The sequence below is a fragment of the Pipistrellus kuhlii genome, unplaced genomic scaffold, assembly GCF_014108245.1.
Source record: "Pipistrellus kuhlii isolate mPipKuh1 unplaced genomic scaffold, mPipKuh1.p scaffold_m20_p_130, whole genome shotgun sequence".
In the NCBI taxonomy this organism is placed as follows: domain Eukaryota; kingdom Metazoa; phylum Chordata; class Mammalia; order Chiroptera; family Vespertilionidae; genus Pipistrellus; species Pipistrellus kuhlii.
In genome coordinates this window covers 167,694-186,964 of record NW_023425439.1, presented here as the reverse complement: position 1 = coordinate 186,964, position 19,271 = coordinate 167,694, and the positions used below count along the sequence as shown (strand labels likewise).

General features: G+C 50.9%; 1 protein-coding gene across 10 annotated transcripts in view; it reads right to left on the bottom strand.

Moving 5' to 3' along the window:
• Window positions 1-15,122, bottom strand: part of KDM5C (lysine demethylase 5C) — a 33,754-nt gene extending 18,632 nt beyond the window's left edge. For 2 of the 10 annotated variants that reach the window (XM_045581020.1, XM_036436173.2), the window contains exons 1-12: window positions 14,478-15,120; window positions 10,451-10,528; window positions 7,522-7,644; window positions 7,038-7,208; window positions 6,381-6,515; window positions 5,224-5,347; window positions 4,939-5,141; window positions 3,568-3,726; window positions 1,473-1,592; window positions 1,183-1,341; window positions 510-691; window positions 255-417 (exon numbers count right to left, since the gene is read on the bottom strand). In XM_045581020.1, the coding sequence (XP_045436976.1) occupies window positions 255-417; window positions 510-691; window positions 1,183-1,341; window positions 1,473-1,592; window positions 3,568-3,726; window positions 4,939-5,141; window positions 5,224-5,347; window positions 6,381-6,515; window positions 7,038-7,208; window positions 7,522-7,644; window positions 10,451-10,528; window positions 14,478-14,627 (1,767 nt within the window). In that variant the 5' untranslated portion in view covers window positions 14,628-15,120. Of the gene's footprint in view, window positions 1-254; window positions 418-509; window positions 692-1,182; window positions 1,342-1,472; window positions 1,593-3,567; window positions 3,727-4,938; window positions 5,142-5,223; window positions 5,348-6,380; window positions 6,516-7,037; window positions 7,209-7,521; window positions 7,645-10,450; window positions 10,529-14,477 lie in introns of all 10 variants that reach the window. The other 8 variants (XM_036436175.2, XM_036436178.2, XM_036436174.2 and 5 more) reach the window with 6 other exon arrangements.
• Between the last annotated feature and the right edge of the window lie 4,149 nt (window positions 15,123-19,271).

Genomic DNA, 19,271 nt, shown 5'->3' with positions numbered 1-19,271 from the left:
CCCTCTTGCCCTGGCTGGAATGCAGATGTGATAAGAAGCCATCCCTAAGGTGTTGCCCTCAAAAACGTGGCCCGGAAGGCTCACCATCACATTGTGTATCTGCACGTTTTCATTTTTGGTCCTATGAGAACCGTCAGACCGATAGCCCGATGAAGATACAACAGGACTGAGAAAGGGGGAGGGGGAGATTCCAGACAAGGACCACCACCACCACAGAGGACACTGCTACACCATTCCCACCCCTGGACACTCACCGGCACGCCATGGGACATGAGGGTATTGGGGTTCATGAGGGTGACAAGCTGGTGGAGGAGGTCAGGCTGGCTATCAAACAGCTCAGGTGTCAGCTTCTTCATCACCTCCTCTAAGTGTTCCGCTGCGAGCGAGGGTACCCCATACCACGTCTTCGGTTCACCCCTATCCGATTGGAAAGGGATAGAGAGAGTGGTCACGTCCATGGTCCTGAGGGCGTCCAGCCTGCTTTCCCGGGTCCCCGGCTCCCCACTCACCAGTGGAGGTAGTTAATGGAGTAGCTCCAGTGATCCTCAATGTGCCAGCAAAAAGCTGAGAAGACCATGCCTACATAGAGCCAGGGCACCTTCATGCCGGAGATGTCTGCGTTGATGTGGCACAGTACGGACTGCTCCAGCACTGGCATCACATTCAGGTTCCAGCCACTGGTGGCGTACTCCTGTCAGGTGAAGTATTTGTGGGAAGGGGATGAGGGAGATGACAAGGAACTGAGATCTTCAGCCCAGAGAATGCTACTTTTGAGGTCACAGACCTTCTGGAAACATCTAAGAAATAGCATAGGTCTTCTCCTACAAGTTAGAAGCCCCCGCTCTGAAGTAAAAGGCACCCTCCCTTGATGCAGGATCTGGACCTCATCTTTTTCGGCACATGCAATCTACTCCCTGAGCTTTTTATGAACAAGCCAGGCACCCATGTCACACATCTTCCCATCTGATTCTTATAACAGATGTGTAATGTAGATACTATCCCCATTCCTCGGACAAGGAATCAGCCAATCTCATGACTAGAGATGCCATGCCAGTCACCAGGTTATGATCTTTCCACACATCTCATCTCACGTAAACCCCTCAGAGCCACCGGGTCTTTCCAAGACACCGAAGGGCTTGCCTAAGCCCAGAGCTCACGTATACCCATGAGTCATCCACTCACCTCCTCCTCAGGGGTTAGGTGACGCTTACTGTCGCTGACAGGGAAACCGCTGCCAAATTCTTTGGAATGGATGTCAGCCCCATACTCAACCGTCACGTCTTCCTCAATGCTGTTCACCAGCCGCCAGAACTCCTTCTCCACGAGTTCTGTAGGTACCATCTGGGGAGCAGGAGGAGCGAATGACCGGGGCCCGTCATATCCTAGCCCCACTGGCCCGGGAGAGTGAAGGCCGTCACACGCCAGCACCCATGACCCTAGCCCTGACACTGGCCCCGCCCTCCGTCACCTACGTGCACGGGCATGTTGAAGTAATCGGCTTTAAAGGAGTCGGCCATCTCGCCAAAGCTCTGCAGGGTGTACTCCCGGGTGGCCTGCTCAAAGCCGAAGGCTTCAGGGGGACGCTTACACTCCTGAAACCCAAAGGAGAGCATGTCACCGAGGGAGGGGCAGAGAGGTGGAGAAGTCTCCAGATCGGAGCTGGAATAGGGCAGAGGCAGGGAGGGAGAACAGCCCTGGATCTGCACCCAAGGCTCCCGCGGCAGCTTCGTTGAACAGCTCCGCCTTTCCTCCTAGCACTGCAGCTCAACGAGCCTTCTCACTCCTCACCTGCTCACTGCCGCACTTCTGCTCCTCTCCTGCTTGAGTGCTTTACTATCGAATATCTAAACCATGGGCTCTGACCTCAATATGCTATCTATGTCTTCTGCCACTATTTTTTCTCTCTCGAGCTAAAATATGGGTTTAGCCCAGCCCGCATGGCTCAGTGATTGAGTGTTGACCTAGGAACCAGGAGGTCATGGTTGGATTCCCAGTCAGGGCACGTGCCAGGGTTGCGGGCTCGATCCCCAGTGGGGGGCGTGCAGGAGACAACGGATCAGTGATTCTCATCACTGATGTTTCTGTCTCTCCCTCTTCCTTCCTCTCTGAGATCAATATAAATATTTTTAAATAAATAAATAAATAAATAAAATCCACGTTTATACAGCATGTTTAGGAAAGCTTTTTTTAATGCCCAGATTGGAACTAAAGGCCTGGGAAATGAGCGGTGAATATTCTAGTAGCTTGGAGGACGGAAAACAAAGGCACTAGCTTTCACAGTGCCAAAACCTACACTGTTCTGTCCTTTAGGTTTTCTTAGAAGACTGGATGCCAGTCGGCCTCACTGTGTACCTAGTCCTGGTTTTAGAGGCCTGTGTATGCCAGACCCAGACACATACTCTTCTCGCCTCTGAGGAGTGCGTGTCAGTCTGGCCCACTGGCCCACAACCACTGACGGAGCCAAGCGGAGCTGAGAATCTTGGCCGCCTGGGATACTGTTGGTATCCAAACTCCTCCCACAGGGATCTCCCCCGCTACCGAGGCCATTCATTCCGCACTGCCCTGGCCTCCTCCGTCGTCTGGGTGTGCGCGTGTGCATGTGCGTGTGTACGTGCGCTTGCACACCTGGTCTCTGCGACCTCAGTTGAGTCCCTGCGATAAGGCTAGAGAGACGATCAGCATCTGCTCTCCAGACAGCCAGAGAGAAATGCGAGGAGCAGAGAATTTGGATGAGGGGAGGAAGCTCGTGGAACAGACCTGGTGGGCCTTTTATACTGCTTGGCCTTCATTGCTCTCCTTCCTGCCCCCCTTGCACTGGGTACCTTCTCCCCATACACTCCTGCTTTGGCATTTTTGACATCTACTCCCCAGTCTAGAAGTCCTGCCCACCTTTTCTACTGAAAGTCGTATCACTGCAAATTGATTGTATTATCACAACAGAAGGAAAACGAATATTATACCCATATCATGGGCCCCCTATAAGATAAACAAATCATACCTATGAATGAATAATACAGAAAAATGATTAAAAGTAACATAAAAATATACAGTAAGTTCCCCAATGCAACGACAAAAAGATGAGAGGAAAATATACCAGCCTATTAGCAATGGTTGTGTCTAAGTGATGAAATGATAGGTAATTTGTCTATTTTCCACGCTTTCTAAAAGAACAAAAGAATAAAATGCTTGGAAATCAAAAGAACAATTTTTGCTTCATGCTCGTCTTCCATATGTCAATCCTGACATCTACCCTTAGTCATTTCCTCTCTTCAGAAGTTCTACGCCTCCGAGTTTCTAACACACAATTTAGCATTTGATTACATGCCATTACATACAATCTGTCTAATGAGGACTCTCCCCACGTGGCCTGGGAGCTCCCGGAAGACACGAGCGAAAGCTGTCCCCACCTCCTCATTTTCCCAAAGCTCTGCCCAGCCTAGCCCCCTCCCCAGGGACCCGAATCAGAAGCCTGTGGCACAGCTAGGACGCTGCTCACAATAAAGCCAGGTGAAGGCAGGCAAAGCTACCCGAGGAGGCAGGCGTGGGCTGCGGCTGGGAGGGCCTTACCGCCATGACACACTTTGGGCACCGCCAGACGCCCTTGGGAATCTCGGGCAGAGGCGGCAGCAGGCAGAAGATGTGGTAGTTGTCATCACAGCCGTCACACAGCAGCAGTTTGTCGTCCTCATCCCCTCGGGAGCACATCCGACATACATACGACTCAATCTGCCGGGGGAGGGAGGCAGCAGTTCAGCCACCTAAGCCCTGTCCGGCCTTCATACAGCGGACTCCTCCAGAAGGGCCCCGGGTCCGGCAGTCTCCATCAGAAAGCTGCACTGCACCCTAGCCGGTGTGGCTCAGTGGAGGGAACACTGGCCCGCGCACTGAAGGGTCTTAGGTTTGATTCTGGTCAAGGGGAATCGGCTGGAGCCGATATGTGTGTGTGTGTGTGTGTGGGGGGAGGCAACCAATTGGTGTCTCTCTCTCACACTGATGTGTCTTCCCCACCCCCACCCCTTCCACTCTTGCTAAAAATAGAAAAGCTGCAGCGCTCGCTAGCTGGATCCCTCACGGCCCTGTACAGGCAGTCATGCCCAGCCTGCAGTTCAACTGTACGCATGCGCCACCTCCCCGCCTCCACTGGTCAGGTAGTGAAAGCAGAGCCTTTCTCATTCAATCCCCCCGCCCCCTTTTTTCATTCAATCAACACTTGTGTGTTCGCCAGTAAGGCGGACTCTGCAGGTCAGTGATGCATATGACATGGCATCTGCCCTCTAGAGGCATGCAGTACCCGAGAGATACGGGTTCATAAAAATTCAAGGGCAAAAAAGAAACAAAAAAACCAACAAAAATAAAAATTCAAGGGCAGTGCAGAAACTGCCAAGAGCGGCCCACAGAAGGGACTGTGGGAGCTGGAGGAGGAAGCACTCCAATCAGCTAGAGATAAGGAGGCACTTCGCTGAAAAGGCAACACCTCAAACCGAAACTCGAAAGCCAGCTGCAGCGGGCAGAGTGCAGGGGACATTTTCCAGGCGGGAGAATCGGTATATGTGCCACGGATGGGAAAGGAGACAGCACGGTGTGTCGGGGGGGAAAAAGGAACACGCCTACGAGTGGTTTGGTGTGGCTGTACCAGAGGGAGGGAGCAGCACTGGGGAACGAGGCTAGACGTCAGCAGGGACTGGCTCACGCACGGGAATGAGCTTAGCCTCTGGACCCTTTCTGTGCTGCATGCTGACAGTATTTGATCACCTTTACTGGTTCCTGTTCCTGTTCCTGTGAGTTGGCTCTATTTCCCCAATTAAGTGAGCAACCTAAAGGCAGGGCCCACCACACCCGCGCTTCTGCTTGGTGCAACCGGGGCCAGCGCCATGTTAGGGAAATGCTTGTTGCCGGGACAAGAAGCAAAGCGTTAGGAAGCCAGGGCCGGGTCCTTACAAACTGGGCATTGCTGTGGTTCCTCCGCAGCCTCATAGTCATTTTGGTGCAGGGCTCTGGGCTGTGACTCAGCTCCTCCTTGCTCTCCAGGTAGGTCTTGGGTGAGGCCGGCTCCACCTTCATGTCCCCGCCCGACTCCTCCTTTACCACTACAGTCGGGGGACAGTCAGGCCCTTCCTTATCTGGGAGAGAGCAGAGCAGCTCTGAGGAACGGATGTGAGCAATCAGGCCCTACCTTCTCTCCCAGGGGAGGCCGTCCTTCACACTGCCCCTGGGAGGCCTCACCTTTCTTCCGCAGAGTCTTGTCCTTGGCCATGAGGCCCAGGCCCATCATCTTGGGGCCTGCCCCATAGATCTGCAGCTTCTTCAGCTCCGGGTTCTTTTCGATGTCTTCTTCTGTGGGTTCCGGCTGGAAGGAGGAAGGAAATGAATCAAGAATGCCCCATCCTAACAGAATAATGGCTTAGAGCAGCGGTTGTCAACTGGTGGCCCTCGGACCACCGCTGGTCCATGAGGTCCGAAAGGTTAGCGACCGCTGGCTTAGAGGATACATCATCTGAGCTTATGCCAGGGGCTGAAGCATGGGCAGGCTGGGGCACGAGTTCAGAGCTGCTTGTTGGAGACAGGGGTTAAGTGAGCTCTCCCCTCAGCCCTCTCTTGGAAATGAATTAACATAGGACCCCAATTTCCCCACCTCTAAAATTGAGAATGTTAATGTCTACCTTAAAGTTACAAGGTTTGGGGATTACATAAAGAAAGAAATCTAGCCGAAACCGGTTTGGCTCAGTGGATAGAGGGTCGGCCTGCAGACTGAAAGGTGTCAGGTTCAATTCCGGTCAAGGGCATGTACCTTGGTTGCGGGCACATCCCCAGTGGGGGATGTGCAAGAGGCAGCTGATCAATGATTCTCTCTCATCGATGTTTCTAACTCTCTATCCCTCTCTCTTCCTCTCTGTAAAAAATCAATAAAATATATTAAAAATAAGAAAAGAAATCTAATGTGTCTGGCACTACCAATAAATGGCAGTGACTAATATGATTCTAAAGTATGTGCCTTGGTGAGTCCAGGGACAGTGTCTCTTGTTCTTTGTTGTATTCCCAGTGCCGAGAAGAACACCTGGCATATAAGCTTCAGCCTGGAGCTGGGATACAGATATAAGGAGAAAGAAACTCTGCCCCTATGAGCGGAGTGACTCAGGCAAAGAACCAAGAAGGGCAGAAATAGAAAAGATACTGTCTGAACAGATCGAGCCCCAACTCAGAAGCTCAGCGGAGAGGGGAGGGAAAAGCAAGAGTGAATTCAAAGAGAGACACACGACTGCTCAGAACCGGAGAACTGAGAGAAGGGCCAGTGGAACAGGGACCAGAGGCGTGGCCAGGGGAAAGGAGAGGCCTCTCTCCGCTCCAGAGCCCTGACCCCTGACCGGAAGGGAAGTACTCACGTCAGGCTGCAGTCTCTTGGCCCGCCGGCCATAGCTGTTGAACTTGGAAGGCTGCACAGACTGTCGCAGGGGGATGCTGTGGGGTTTGTACTCTTTGTCCTTCTCCTCATTATCAAATGGGCGTGTGTTGCACTGCTGGCGAGAAGGAAGGGGGAGAGGTCAGGGCACGGGGTCCCAGCCCTCAACAGCAAGGATTTCCTCTGCCCTTACCCAGTGGCAACCGATGCTGTGGTTGCACCTCCCTGACCCGCGTGCGAGGCCCTGCTCCGCTGGTGTTTACCACGGGCACCAGCATACCCTCTGGGAATTCTTTTCATTCTTTGCTTATGCTTTTCTTCCTTCTAGCCACCTCCCCACAACCATCTCCCCAACGAAATCAGACTCCATCTTTGCCCAGACCTCTCCAGCCCCAAAGATCTCTCCCTCCTCTGAATTCCGATATCTGTTAAAACCTTGTCACATAACAGAGAGCAGGCTGGCCATGTGGATAACTCCAGGACCTTGACCCTGGGCAGTGTGGCTAGAACGGGCGCCGCTGGAAAAGAGTGGAGTCTAGCTTCTTGGTCTCTAGTCCACTGAACCAGTTGCGTTAAGAGCGAGTGTGACAATCTGGGTCTGAGGGGGAAGCCTCCTTCCACCCCGGCCTGGCATCCTTACCACCAGGTTGGCTCCAGACTGGTACATCTCATAGGGGTAAACGATGCGTTCATAGTGGGAGCGTAGCAGGGAGCCAATGTTTTTGCCTGGTGGGTAGTTGAGGCGCTGGGCCACCCGGGCCCACCGACGGTCCTTGCAAATGGCTTCATAGCCACCTTCCTCCACCACGATCTGCAGGGACAAGCAGGGAGGGGCGTGGAGGTGCTGTGTGTATGTACATGAGCGAGCAGGCCCGCAGGAAGGGCGAGGAGGACAACTCCAGCCCCTCACGGCGTCGGGGGCTACCCCTCCTCCTACCACCACCACGAAGACTCAAATTGCGGCAAGAGGTGCCCAGAAGTTCTGCTGATAGCTTATGTGTTACCAGGCTGTGCCCCTTCCAATGCAGCCTACAGGTCCAATATCCAAGCCAAGGGAGGCCCCAGAACACCAAGGATATTGAGGTGTGGGGTAAGGAGGGAGTCTGAGAAAAACCTGTTCTTACTTTGCTGAGGCTGTAGAGGTCCAAGATCCGCCGTTCCACATTGGGAATCTTCAAGGAGGAGCCCTGGATTTCCCAGAATTTGGCAATCTGGTCCAAGTAGTTCAGTTTCACTCTCGTCTGGGCCTGGAAAAGAAATGGCTCAAAGAGGCTGACCCTTCACTTGACTCCTGTCTTCTGGCCTCATCTTAGAGGAGGGAGGGGACAGAGAAGCCCACTACCCAGGGCCCAGTGGGTTTCAAACTCTAAGCACTGGTGAGCCTACCACTCTCTCATCTCTGCCACCTTCTAGTCCATAGGCTAAGCCCCAGGTCCCAAAACGGAGAGGGATGGGTCACGTCAGCCAAAGCTTTACATACACTCTTTCTCAATGTCCTTGACAGGGCTGGATGAGTAGCATCCTCTCTTCTACAGAGAACCCGCGTCCTCTAATCACACAGCAGGTACCAAGAGATTGTAATGCCAGTATGATGCCAAAGCACTCTTAATACAGTGGTTCCCAACATGGGACACAATGGAGATTTTTAAGGGGGGGCAATTCGAGAATGAGTTATTAAGAGTGAATTTTTTTGCATTTCTTATGGTTCTAGGGGCCTCATATAGAGTATCTACACTAATAAAATAGAAATATGCAAATTGACCATCACTGCGCAACGCCACCAGCCAATCAGGAGTATGCAAATTAACCTGACAAACATGGTGGTGGCCCTGCCACTCCGGGCCTCTGGGCAGCATGCATGCAGGCATGGAGTGGCCGGGCTGCACAGGATGCCTGCTATGATGGGGAGGGCGCTATAGGAGCGGCACTCCGAGAAGGCGGTGGCCAGAGCCAAGGTCTGGGTCCAGGAGGAACACCGGTGCCGGCAGCCAGAGGAAGGAAGGTCTATTACATGAATCTTCGTGAAATGGGCCTCTGGTATAAATATATAGTGATATACTTATGCATTTCAGTTCTCTATTATGTTTTGAAACTTTATTTGCTATTTTTTCATATCATTTCATATTATTCTTTTTAAACTATTTCATAGTGATTTCTTCCTCAGTACTTCAACTACCCTTTCGTTCTTTTATTTTTCCTCTTTCATGGACGCCATTGCTTTGGAAGCTTGTTTAGACCAAGTTAATGGCCTTTTAGGCCTCCTCCATGTAAATAGGAGTTTTCTGTTGTTGTTAATCCTCGCTTAAGGATACTTTTCCATTGCTTTTTAGGGAGAGTGGGAAAGGGAAAGATGGAGAGAAACATCGATGTGAGAGAAACACATCGATTGGTTGCTTCCTGCATGCGCCCCAACAAGGGCCTGGGCCAGGAAGGGGCCTGCAACCAAGGTATGTGCCCTTGACCAGAATTGAACCTGGGACCCTTTGGTCTGCAGGCCGACACTCTATCCACTGAGCCAAACTGGCCAGGGCAGGAGTTCTCTGGAGGGGCAGGGGAGCAGGCATCAGGATTTTAGAGATGTTTAGGCAGGGCATGGCCAAAAAAAGGTTGGGAACCACTGCTCCAATATGTAATGTGATAAACACCACTACATCAGAAATCATATTGGAATATATAAATGTATCAATACTCTGTATGTTACTTTAATCTTATATAATGCTGCAATGTCATATTTACTAAGAGAGTGAGGTATCAATGTCAAATAAAACTTTCAGCTTTTCCTTTGCTACTAATTTGCTAAACAGCCTTGAGCAAATCAATTTTACTCTCCGGATCCCTATCTTCTGATTTTAAAAGGGGAATAAAATAAGTGCCGAGTCCATTCACCCCAGAACGATGGACTTATGAGAGGAACAATGAGGCCTTCTGGAAACTCTAGAATTTCATCTAAGTTCCAGGCATGTTCAGAGAATGAAGGCTCCGAAAGAGCAACTGAGCACCATGAAACTTGTTCCATGGCAGCTTAAGGGTCAGAGTGCACGCCAGAGACAGAAAGGCCTAAAGAACCAAGAGATGCCCGGCCAGTATGGTTGAGTGTCGATCTATAAACCAGGAGGTCGTAGTTTGACAACTGACAACTGTTCAGGGCACATGCCCGAGTCACAGGCTCATTCCCCGGAGGGAAGCGTGCAGGAGGCAGCCGATCGATGTCTGTCTGTCTGTCTGTCTGTCTCTCTCTCTCTCTCCCAAATCAATAAAAACATATTTTTAAAAAATGTTATCTGGGCCAAAATGTCAATAGAGCCAAGGTTGAGGAACCATGGTCTAGAAAACAAGGGTCTAGGTCATGGGTATTCAGTTGGGTCTAATATCCCCAGGACATTTAATAAGGCCTATGGATACACAATAATGAAGGAGAGGGGAGGTAGCATATTTCTCACCTCTGTCCTCCATGGGCGACTCCAGGATCTTACCTGGAACTGGCTTCAGGGCAACCATTCTCATTTATCTTTGAACAGTCCCAAGCCCTTAGTGGAAAACCTCACCTACCATGCAAAGGGCCTGGACTTCCTGAACAGAGCAAAAGGCAGAGGGAAAAGACTTCCTGCCTGACCCACTGCCCCAATCTGTACCCACTCTAGCCTCCACACAGACAAGTTTCTGTGTTGTTCCCACCCACCGCCTCATCAAGCACCATGGAAGGAGAGCATGAAGCACGGGGCTGTGAATGGATTGGATAACGAAACCACATTTCAGCTGTCCAAGCAAGAAAGGGTCTCAGCCAGCCCCACTCTTCCCTTCTGTTGAGCCAGGTAGGGGAAGGGATTGGCAGGGGAACTCGGAAGTAGCAAACCCTTATGAGAAGGGGGATATCCCCAGCCTTTGGGCCACCAGATCAGAAATGCCCAATGCCCATGTTCTTGATTATATTCCAAGCCCTAAAGCTTCCGCCGTGCAACTTCCCAGGAGAGAAAAGAAAAGCCGTATCTGAGCCAGAGGAGGCACGAGGGAAGAGGAGCAGAGCTAGGTATCCCTTCTGCCAACCCCACTCACCTCTAGTTCATTCAGCCTCTGGATGCGGGGAGTGAATCTGAAGTTGTCCACTTCTACCGCAAAGGGCGGCTGCCAGTCCTGAGGGGGCACAGAGGGGAAAGGGGGTTGGGTTATTCCAACAAGACCAGAGGGCACTGAAAGCAGCTCAACACCCCGTTCGCACCTTCCCAGACCTTTCAACCTGCAAGCACCTACCCCACTAGCAGGGCCGTGGTAGCCCCTAAAGTTCATACTTTGCACATACATGCACAGGCCATGGGAAACTTCTCCCAGTCCCTGCTAACAGTGTAGTGTGCCAGGATTTCAAGAAATAGATGGAGCCCAAAACAGTTGACCCCAAACTGTCCCTATATCCACATGAACCCTTCACCCCCTAGGAACGTGCTCTAGGCCACTCCGTCTGAAAGTACTAGAAAGCACACAGGATTCACAGTCAGAAGGCCTCGGTTCATATTCCAGCCCCACTTACTTACTAGCTATAGGACTTGCCTTTCCTGTCCATGTTTTCCCATCTGTAAGGCAGGAATGTGAACTCTTGCCCCAGCTTCCTCACAAGACCAATATGGCAAATTAAACTGGTTTTCAAATGGAAATGTTCTTCAAAGGTGCCATGACGATGTGACCTCTAAGGCTGACGCCGCCACCGAGGACACATGCAGGGTAGATCAGTCCTGATTAGATCGGCCCTGATTCGGGCAGGATTTAAGGTCTGGGCTTTAATGTCTGTTCTCTCGGTTTCAAGGGCCTGAGACAGGCACTGCAAGGCACAGGGAGAAGAATGTGCTTCGCTCACCTAGAAGGTTCCTTGGTTCCTCTACCAAACACCTGCCGGGTCCAGGCACAGGCAGGGGAGGAAGCCCAGGGTGAGAGAGGGTGTCAGGGCAGGGATGCCCAACTATGGTGGCTAGGTGTGGGAGGTGTCAGGGCAAAGGGAAGCCAGAGAAAGATCATAAAAGTGGGGAAGGCTCTGCCCTGCCAAGTTGGGGCTTGCTGTGTCCTGCCCCAAAAGTGGCTTCGGACAACCCTCTCCTCATGCCCTCCCATGCTGTCCTCTCCTCCTCAAAGCCCTGGCTCCTGCTGGGGTGGTGAAAAGAACCCGGAGGAGCCTAGACCAATGCCCTCCTTTTAGGAATGGCAAAGAAATGTGATTTCTCCAAAATCACGTGCTGCGTTTGTGGTTGAAGCAAGACTAGAACCCGTGTCTTCTGACTGCCAGTCCAAGGACCTTCGCACTCCACCAGCCTACCAGCACTCATATACACATGCCTACATATGGAAGTGGGGAGAGGGACAGTAAAAGAACAGAAAAGGGGTCAGGAGCCTCCTACTTGCATCCACACATACTCTCCCCAACTCCCCAAGCAGGCAGCAAACACTGGGGCTCAGTAAAGCAGGGGCAAAAAAGTAATTAAATAAAATTTAAAAAGAGGCTGAAATCAGTTTGGCTCAGCGGTAGAGCGTCGGTCTGCGGACTGAAAGGTCCCGGGTTCGATTCTGGCCAAGGGCATGTACGTTGGTTGCAGGCACATCCCCGGTAGGGGGTGTGCAAGAGGCAGCTGGTCGATGTTTCTCTGTCATCGATGTTTCTAGCTCTCTAGCTCTCTCCCTTCCTCTGTGTAAGAAAATCAATAAAATATATATTTTTTTAAAAATTAAAAAGAGGCTAAAATGTTAGGGCTCAAGCCCAGATAAACTCCCATGCCCTCGCGCTTCCCATCAGCAGGGCATTCCCCTCCACGGAGGTCACCCAGGTAGAAAGGTGCTCAGAGCCCCCGCTCCAGGCACCCTTCTTCCTGCGGAGTGAGTTCTAGATCAGAAAAAGCACCACCAAGCAAGCTGACAGGAAATGGCAGAACCGAAATTCTAGAGCAAGAGCTGTGGGGGAGGCCCAGCAATCCTCTCTGCCTGGCTTTGCCTGGGACCTAAGAGCTAGCTCCCCACTCTGCCTGCAGCCCCCACACTCCCGTATGCCAAGCACCCGTATGTCAGTGTCATCAGGATGGCGCTAAAAGGGCTGGCTCCAGTCAGCAGTGCCCTTTCAAGCTCCCCTGGGTACCCACACTCTCCTCCACCCCATCTTCCCCCAAAGCAGTGGCTGCCTGTCTAGCAATTCAGAGCCCAGATCAGCCCTCCCCAGGCAAACCTTCCTTCCCGGCGCCCGCCCACCTGCACACAGGTTCCCACCCTGGGCCCAAGCACCACTGGAGTGAATGCTTCGAATTCCAGCCAGAAGGCTTGGCTGCCTAGAGATAGCCTAGGAGCAGCCCTAGGGGAAGGAAAACAAAAACAAATAAACAAATAAACAAACCAAACCGAGAGTCGGTCTCCTGGATTGGAGAGAAGCACACAGTGGAGGTTCAGGAGAGAAACATGACAAAGGACACCTCCATGTCACACACACACACTAGGGACAGGTCACTTTCCCCCTTCCTACTCTCCCCCCTGCCCCCCCCAAGAAAGGATAACAACTCGTGCTCAAGGCCAGGCTGCCCAGATCAATCCAAGACAGAAAAATGGAAATCCAGGCCTCAGCTACCCCCTGCGTCAGACATTGCCTCCACGAGGCTGCCCAACACTCCCGCTTCTCCTTTCTGCTAGCCTCCTTGACCTTTCCCTCCTCGTGGCCACTCCCTCGCCATGGACAAGGATACCTCAGAGATCTGTGGCCCGGCTCCAACAAGGAAGAAATGCGTTTACCCAACACCTCCCAGAGGATCCATTTGAAACCAGCCTAGATCTGTGGCACCGCACCAGAAAACGCCAGAGCTGAATAAGGAGGCCTGTGGTGCCCTCCTCAGGTGGCAGCGCGACTTCCCAAGCCGTCTCAGCCCGAGACACCTACTCAAAAACACCCTATTCCAGACCAGCTCAATGCCTGCCCTCAGGATCCCGAGGGCTGGCTGAACACACACATCATCATTTCTCCACCATGCCAGACTAGCCCGGCCCTCGGGGGCCTTCTCCTGGCCTGAAGCCAGGCCCAGGAGCAATGATATGCCCTTTGTCGCTGACCTCTGGGAATCGAATGTTCCAAAGGGGGCAGGCTTCCATCGCTCCATTCTGTGTGCGAGTCCAAGAATACCCTATCCTCTGGGGCCTCTCACATCCTGGGACTCAGCAGAGTAGAAATCCTCTGAGAGGGACCCATACCCCACCCCCAAGCCGACTGGTCCAAGCCTCGCCATAGAAGTCACGTACAGGGAGGGGTGACGTGCAGGAAAGGCCCGGATGGTGTTGTCAACTAGGAGAAGGCGACGATTCCCTGAATCCACCTCAGGGGAGCCAGCCAGAGCCCCCTCCCCCCCAGGAGGCCGATTCCTGCCTGGACTACCAGGCTGGGATATGATCATGCATGGCTTTGCCTGGCTGGGTGTGAGTACATGAGTCAACTCACACAGGAGCAAACCAATGACTACATCAAACACCTTCGCAGGCGCAGTAATTACCACTTGGGTAGCGCCTACCGCACAGAGACGCTATCTAGTTTAATTGAATTTCTGAAATAACGACTCATCGGCCTCCTTTCCCAGGCTTGGGGTTGATGATGTTACTTGGCCAAGGTCACACAGCTGGGAAGCTGCGGAGGGGGGCTTTGAACTTGGGGCTGCCTCCTTTCAGACCTGCCATCTTCCCACTACGACACACGGCCTGCCCGAGGAGAAGTGATGACAGTAGACGGCAGGAAGGCCTCATTCCGAGCAGCCTTGGCCTGCGTGGTCCGGGGCAACGAAAAGATGTGCGTGTGCCTCCCCGTGAACCCTCCCGGCCGCCTCGGCATCCCTGCCTGGCCCCTGACCAGGGTGATCCCCAAAAGGCGAGCCGGGAGTGGGTGTGGGTTTCTGGGCCCAGGTCACTGGGGGCCTCTGGCCCCCGCATCCTTTCTCCCACCCGCGCCGCATCCACCCCGGTCCCAGCCACCCCATTTCTCCACGGCTCCGGCTGCCCCGCGCCCCAAGACGCCCCCGCCGCCTACCCTAGTTTCTCATCCCCGGCCACGCCGCCGGGGACCCCGGACCCCGAGCCTTACCGCGGGTGGGCGGATCTTGCAGATGCCGGACTTCTCGGCGATGGGCCTGATTTTCGCGATGTAGCCCAGAGGGTCTCGGAACTCGGCCCAGCTAGGTTCGAACACCGGGCACTCCGGCGGCGGGAGGAAATCGTCAGACCCCGGCTCCATGGCGGACCCTAGGACTGGGGGGGCTCGGGCGGCCCTTAAGGACTCATGGCGGATGCCGCTGATGGAAACCGAGGCACGGCTCGGGGACTAGGCCCTAAGCGGGGCAGCCGCCGCCCGCCGGGGGCCGAGGGGGCGTGTTGAGTGCGGCGCTCCGAGAGGCAAAGGCCGGCCCTCCTGCCGCCGCCTCTCAATGCGGCTCCGTTCCCCCCAAACTCTGCTGCTGCGCCCCAACTCCCGCAGCCTTCACCACCTCAGTTACCTCCCAGCCGCCGCGGCCTTCGCCGCCGCCGCCGCCATCTTGGTTTGTCAGCGTCCTCCCACCTTCCCACACCACAACAAACCGTATCCCTCCGCGGGGTGTCCCTCCGAGCCCCGTAGGTCTGGGGTGGGGCCGAGCCCTGGGAAGCCTTCAACCCGTGAGGACCAAGCAGGATCGGCGGGCGTGGGCTCCCTAGTTGGAAGCGGCAACTCAAAAGTAGCCCCCAGACTGAGATCAAATAGTTCTTCCCAGCGGCGGAGGAGCACGATTGTAATTAACTTGCCGGATCCTTTTTCCGGATGGACCAGCGGTGCACGTTTAAAGGCCAGTGGTGCGCATGCGCGGTATGAGGACAGACCGGAAGAGGAGCAGGGGTTGGTGGGCGGTAGGCTGAAACTTACACCCCCTCCTTCGATGACCTCAGCCCTGGAGGGAGCCCCGCCCCAACATTCTTGGTCTATACGTGTGAGCCATAGCGAGCGACCCCTTTTGCTAGTCTGCAGTTTGGGGCAAGATGTAAGGAGCCCCCAGCTGTAGGTACTGATACCTCGAGCTCTGAAGGAAGGAAGGAAGGCAGGAGGCTGCTCACTCCCTAGGGGTTATGGATTTTTAGACTCCCGAGACCCAATGGAAGGAAGGAAATATTTATTTCATCCAAGGTTATGCATCGAGTCCTCTCTAAGATGGGGCTTCCATTCTTATCCCCCACCTTGAGTCATTGTCAGCATTTTCATGAACACTTTCCACTGTTCTGTATGCTCTTTTATTGTGTGCACACGTGTGGTATGTACTTACGCCTACAAAATAAGCCTGTTTATATTTTGACTTGGATATTTAGCAACAGCATATTTATCCCCTATCAGCCCCTCTCATCTGAAACACTGTGCATTTGTGAGCCTACAGTGGACTTACAAAACATCTGCGTACATGGATTGTATTTATGGTGTATAGCTCCTGTCGTATGCATTTGAATACCTAGTGTGTGTACATCTCCTATTATGTACATGTTCATGGAGCAGTTTCTGAATAGGTTTATTGTAACTACTTCAAATGAGTGCTTTGCCTATACGTAGGCATCTACTGATCTACTGCAGTTGAGGATCATCTTTGTTGTCCAACAGTTGTGGGCCTGCTGCATACAGTTTGAACATCTGCTGTGCACATATCAGAGTACTTGTATACATGGTAATTAAGTGCTTATTTTTTCCTCCAGTCAGACTCAACTCCTTAAGGCAAGGGACAATGTTGCCTTATACATTCTTAACACTTGCCATGGTAAGCAATAAATTAATGTTGAGTAAACGAAAGAAAAATAAATATATATTTTTGAGCAATCTTATAAACTCTTTGCAAACATTTTGTGTATACTGTGTTAAGCATCTGCTATACGGTTGAATATGTTTGAAGGGGGTGTCATTCCCTTCACTGAGTTAATTGTTCATAATCACATACCACGTCCCAGTTATGCACATCATTCTGCCTGCTTCAGGATTGAGCTCAGGACAGCTTATCTGCAGGAGTAAGGCACACTGGTAGGAGCTCACACTCTAGGGTCAGACAAGGCCAACCACTTCTGGTCCCACCAGCTCTGCCATTTCCTAATTATGTGACCTCGAGCAAGTCCTAACTTGTGAACCAAATGAGGATTACAATACCTACCTTTCAGAACTATTGTACAGTACCTGGCTCATAGAAAGGCTCTTGGTATGTGTTAACTTAATTTTATTTCTGAAAGTCAACAACTAATATGTCAAATCTCTTTAAGAATTTCTTTTGTCCCAGGCACTGTGCCTAGTGATTTCATATATTTATCACCTGAATCCTTATATTACCTTGAGTGTTTAAAATCTTTATCCTCACTTGGCTTGTGAAGAGAGTTGTCCCAATTCATACAAATAGTAAGTGACATATTTCTAGTTTTCTAGGTGTCAAGAGAAACCTCAGCCCCTTTCCTCCAGGTGAAGGACCCAAATGAATAACTGTCTGGATGAGAAATAGAAAGCTAGAGGAAATGATGCTAATAACAGCAAAATCACTAGCCTCTCCTATGTGTAAGTATCGAACAGCACACATAGCTCTTTCATACCAATTATTTCCCTTAATCTTTGCAACAGTCTTGGGGAAGATCTACGTCAGTTGACCCATTTTGTAGATGAGGAACCATGTTCCAGAAAGATTGAACAATTTGCCCACTGTTGCACAGGAAGTTGTCAACTCCTGGTCAAATGCTCTTCCTGTCATTTGCTCTCACTAGAAATACAATAGAACTGGGCAAGAGAAAGGTGAAGAGAATGAAGAAGGTAGGAGAATATGCCAAATCCTAGGCTGAAGGAAGTTCAGCCTTTTCATCTGGAGGCAGCTCAGTGAAGGACAAAGAGCATCAATCAGGAGTTGGAAGACCAGGTTTGATCCAGTTCATTCATTCATAAATACTTATTAAATTCCTACCATGCACCAGGCATTTTTCTGGGCCCTGGAAATATAATGGTGGCCAGGGCAGTCATGGTCCCTGCTTTCCTGAAGCTGATAATCACCCACTGAGACCTGCCAAGTACCTCACCTCCCTGAGCCTTGACTTTCGTATTTATCCAATGAGGGGCTATAATTCCCTCATCACAGGGTAGTTATGAAGATTAGAGATAATGATGACTGCCATTCATCAAGGGCCAGGTGCTATGAAATAGGTGTTGTTATCCGTGTTTTACTGATGAGGAGACTGAAGCTCTGGGAAGTATAAACGTACCCAAGTCACATGGCTAGTAAGTGGCAGAGCCTGAATTCAAACCGAAGTCTAACTGCCATATGATTCTGCCTGTAAAAGTCTCAACACTCACAGTAAGGTGTTCATGGAATGGGAACTGGGAAGCTCACCTTGCAACAGTCTTGGGAAATATATGAAATATATGTCAGTTTATCCATTTTGTAGATGAAGAATCATATCCCAGAAACATTGAACCCCCTGAGAGAGCCTGTGATTAGAAGGATCGGTGGGCTCTTGACCACACTCACTCTTTCCATGTTTTCTGATGAACTGGATGAGTGTGATGTTGTGCCTCCCTTTTTCGAGTTGTAAAATAAGGTCGCTTCCACTTCTGAAGTAGGTGTCAGCTGTGAGTTCTGACTCTAAAAAGAGTTCTGGAATCCATCCCATCCCGCCATGTCATTTTCTTATCGTCTACCCCTGTGAGAGTCATTTACTATCTCTAGCCTATATTAAAAGAGCCTCCTCAAGCTTATCAAGGTGTCTGTGTGAACTCATATATCTATATATAAACTCTCTCTCTCTTTCTCTCCATATATATATATATGCAGAGATGTATATTATGTGCTTAATACATACATAACGCAATAAAAATATACATTTAACATGACAATTTTAAATGAATTATAATAGTAGGTCATAGCTCATTGAATAAAATAAAAATCCATAACTCCACACTGATATAAATAAATAAAAATGAGGGAAAACTCTTTCTTAAAGGAATGATGGAGTCAAAAAATCATCAATAGATGCTCAAACTTTTTCAAATAAAAAAAGCCAACTCTTAAAGCGGCTATAATACCTAGTGCCCAAATATTGGTTCCTAAGTGCCATTCTTAATCCAAAGAACCCGGACTTCTTGGAAAAAAATGACTGATGCCAGGGTTGGAGCAGGGAAAGTACAAGGCGGGCCTGGAACATCTTCTGGTGCCAGAAAACAGCAAGTGTTCGAGGAAAGAGGAGACTTTGCCAAAAGGACACAGGCGCCAGCTCGGAGCACCTCTGGATGGCCAAACCTGGGACATATGAGCATCAAAATAAAGAATGACAGTAATGGGTTATATATAACCCATTGAGTAAAATAGGCAACCACGAGTCCATGAGGCTATAAATAAATCGATGTAGAAGAGGGCAGTGTTCTGTTACAGTCGAAAGCCAACTAATACAAGTTAAAAGAATTTTTGAAAATCACTATGTGGCTACCTGAAGAATCATCCGTGAATGCTAAAGCTGGTGAGTGAAAGTTTGAGGAGTAATAGGGTATTTACATTGTTTTTAATACATCTCTCCACCAGACACTCATCAATGACGAAGGTGAAAACGATGACTTGGAGACACTATGTTGCCCAATGTATTCCTTGATCTTACTTTAGCTCCTACTGAGGCTCCAAGTGAGAAAACCTGTGGTAACAGAGGAATGAAGATACATGGACTGCTCACCTCTGTGCCTTCATCCCCTGACCTGCCCTCTCCTGTTCCTTTCTCATTGCACTGATACATTGTAGATTCCCACACTTCCATGCCTTTTCATATGCTGCTCCCTCTGACAAATGCCCTTCTTTCCCAGGCCAATTCCTACTCATCCTTCAAAATTCATTGAAAGGGGCAGTTCCAGAAACACTTC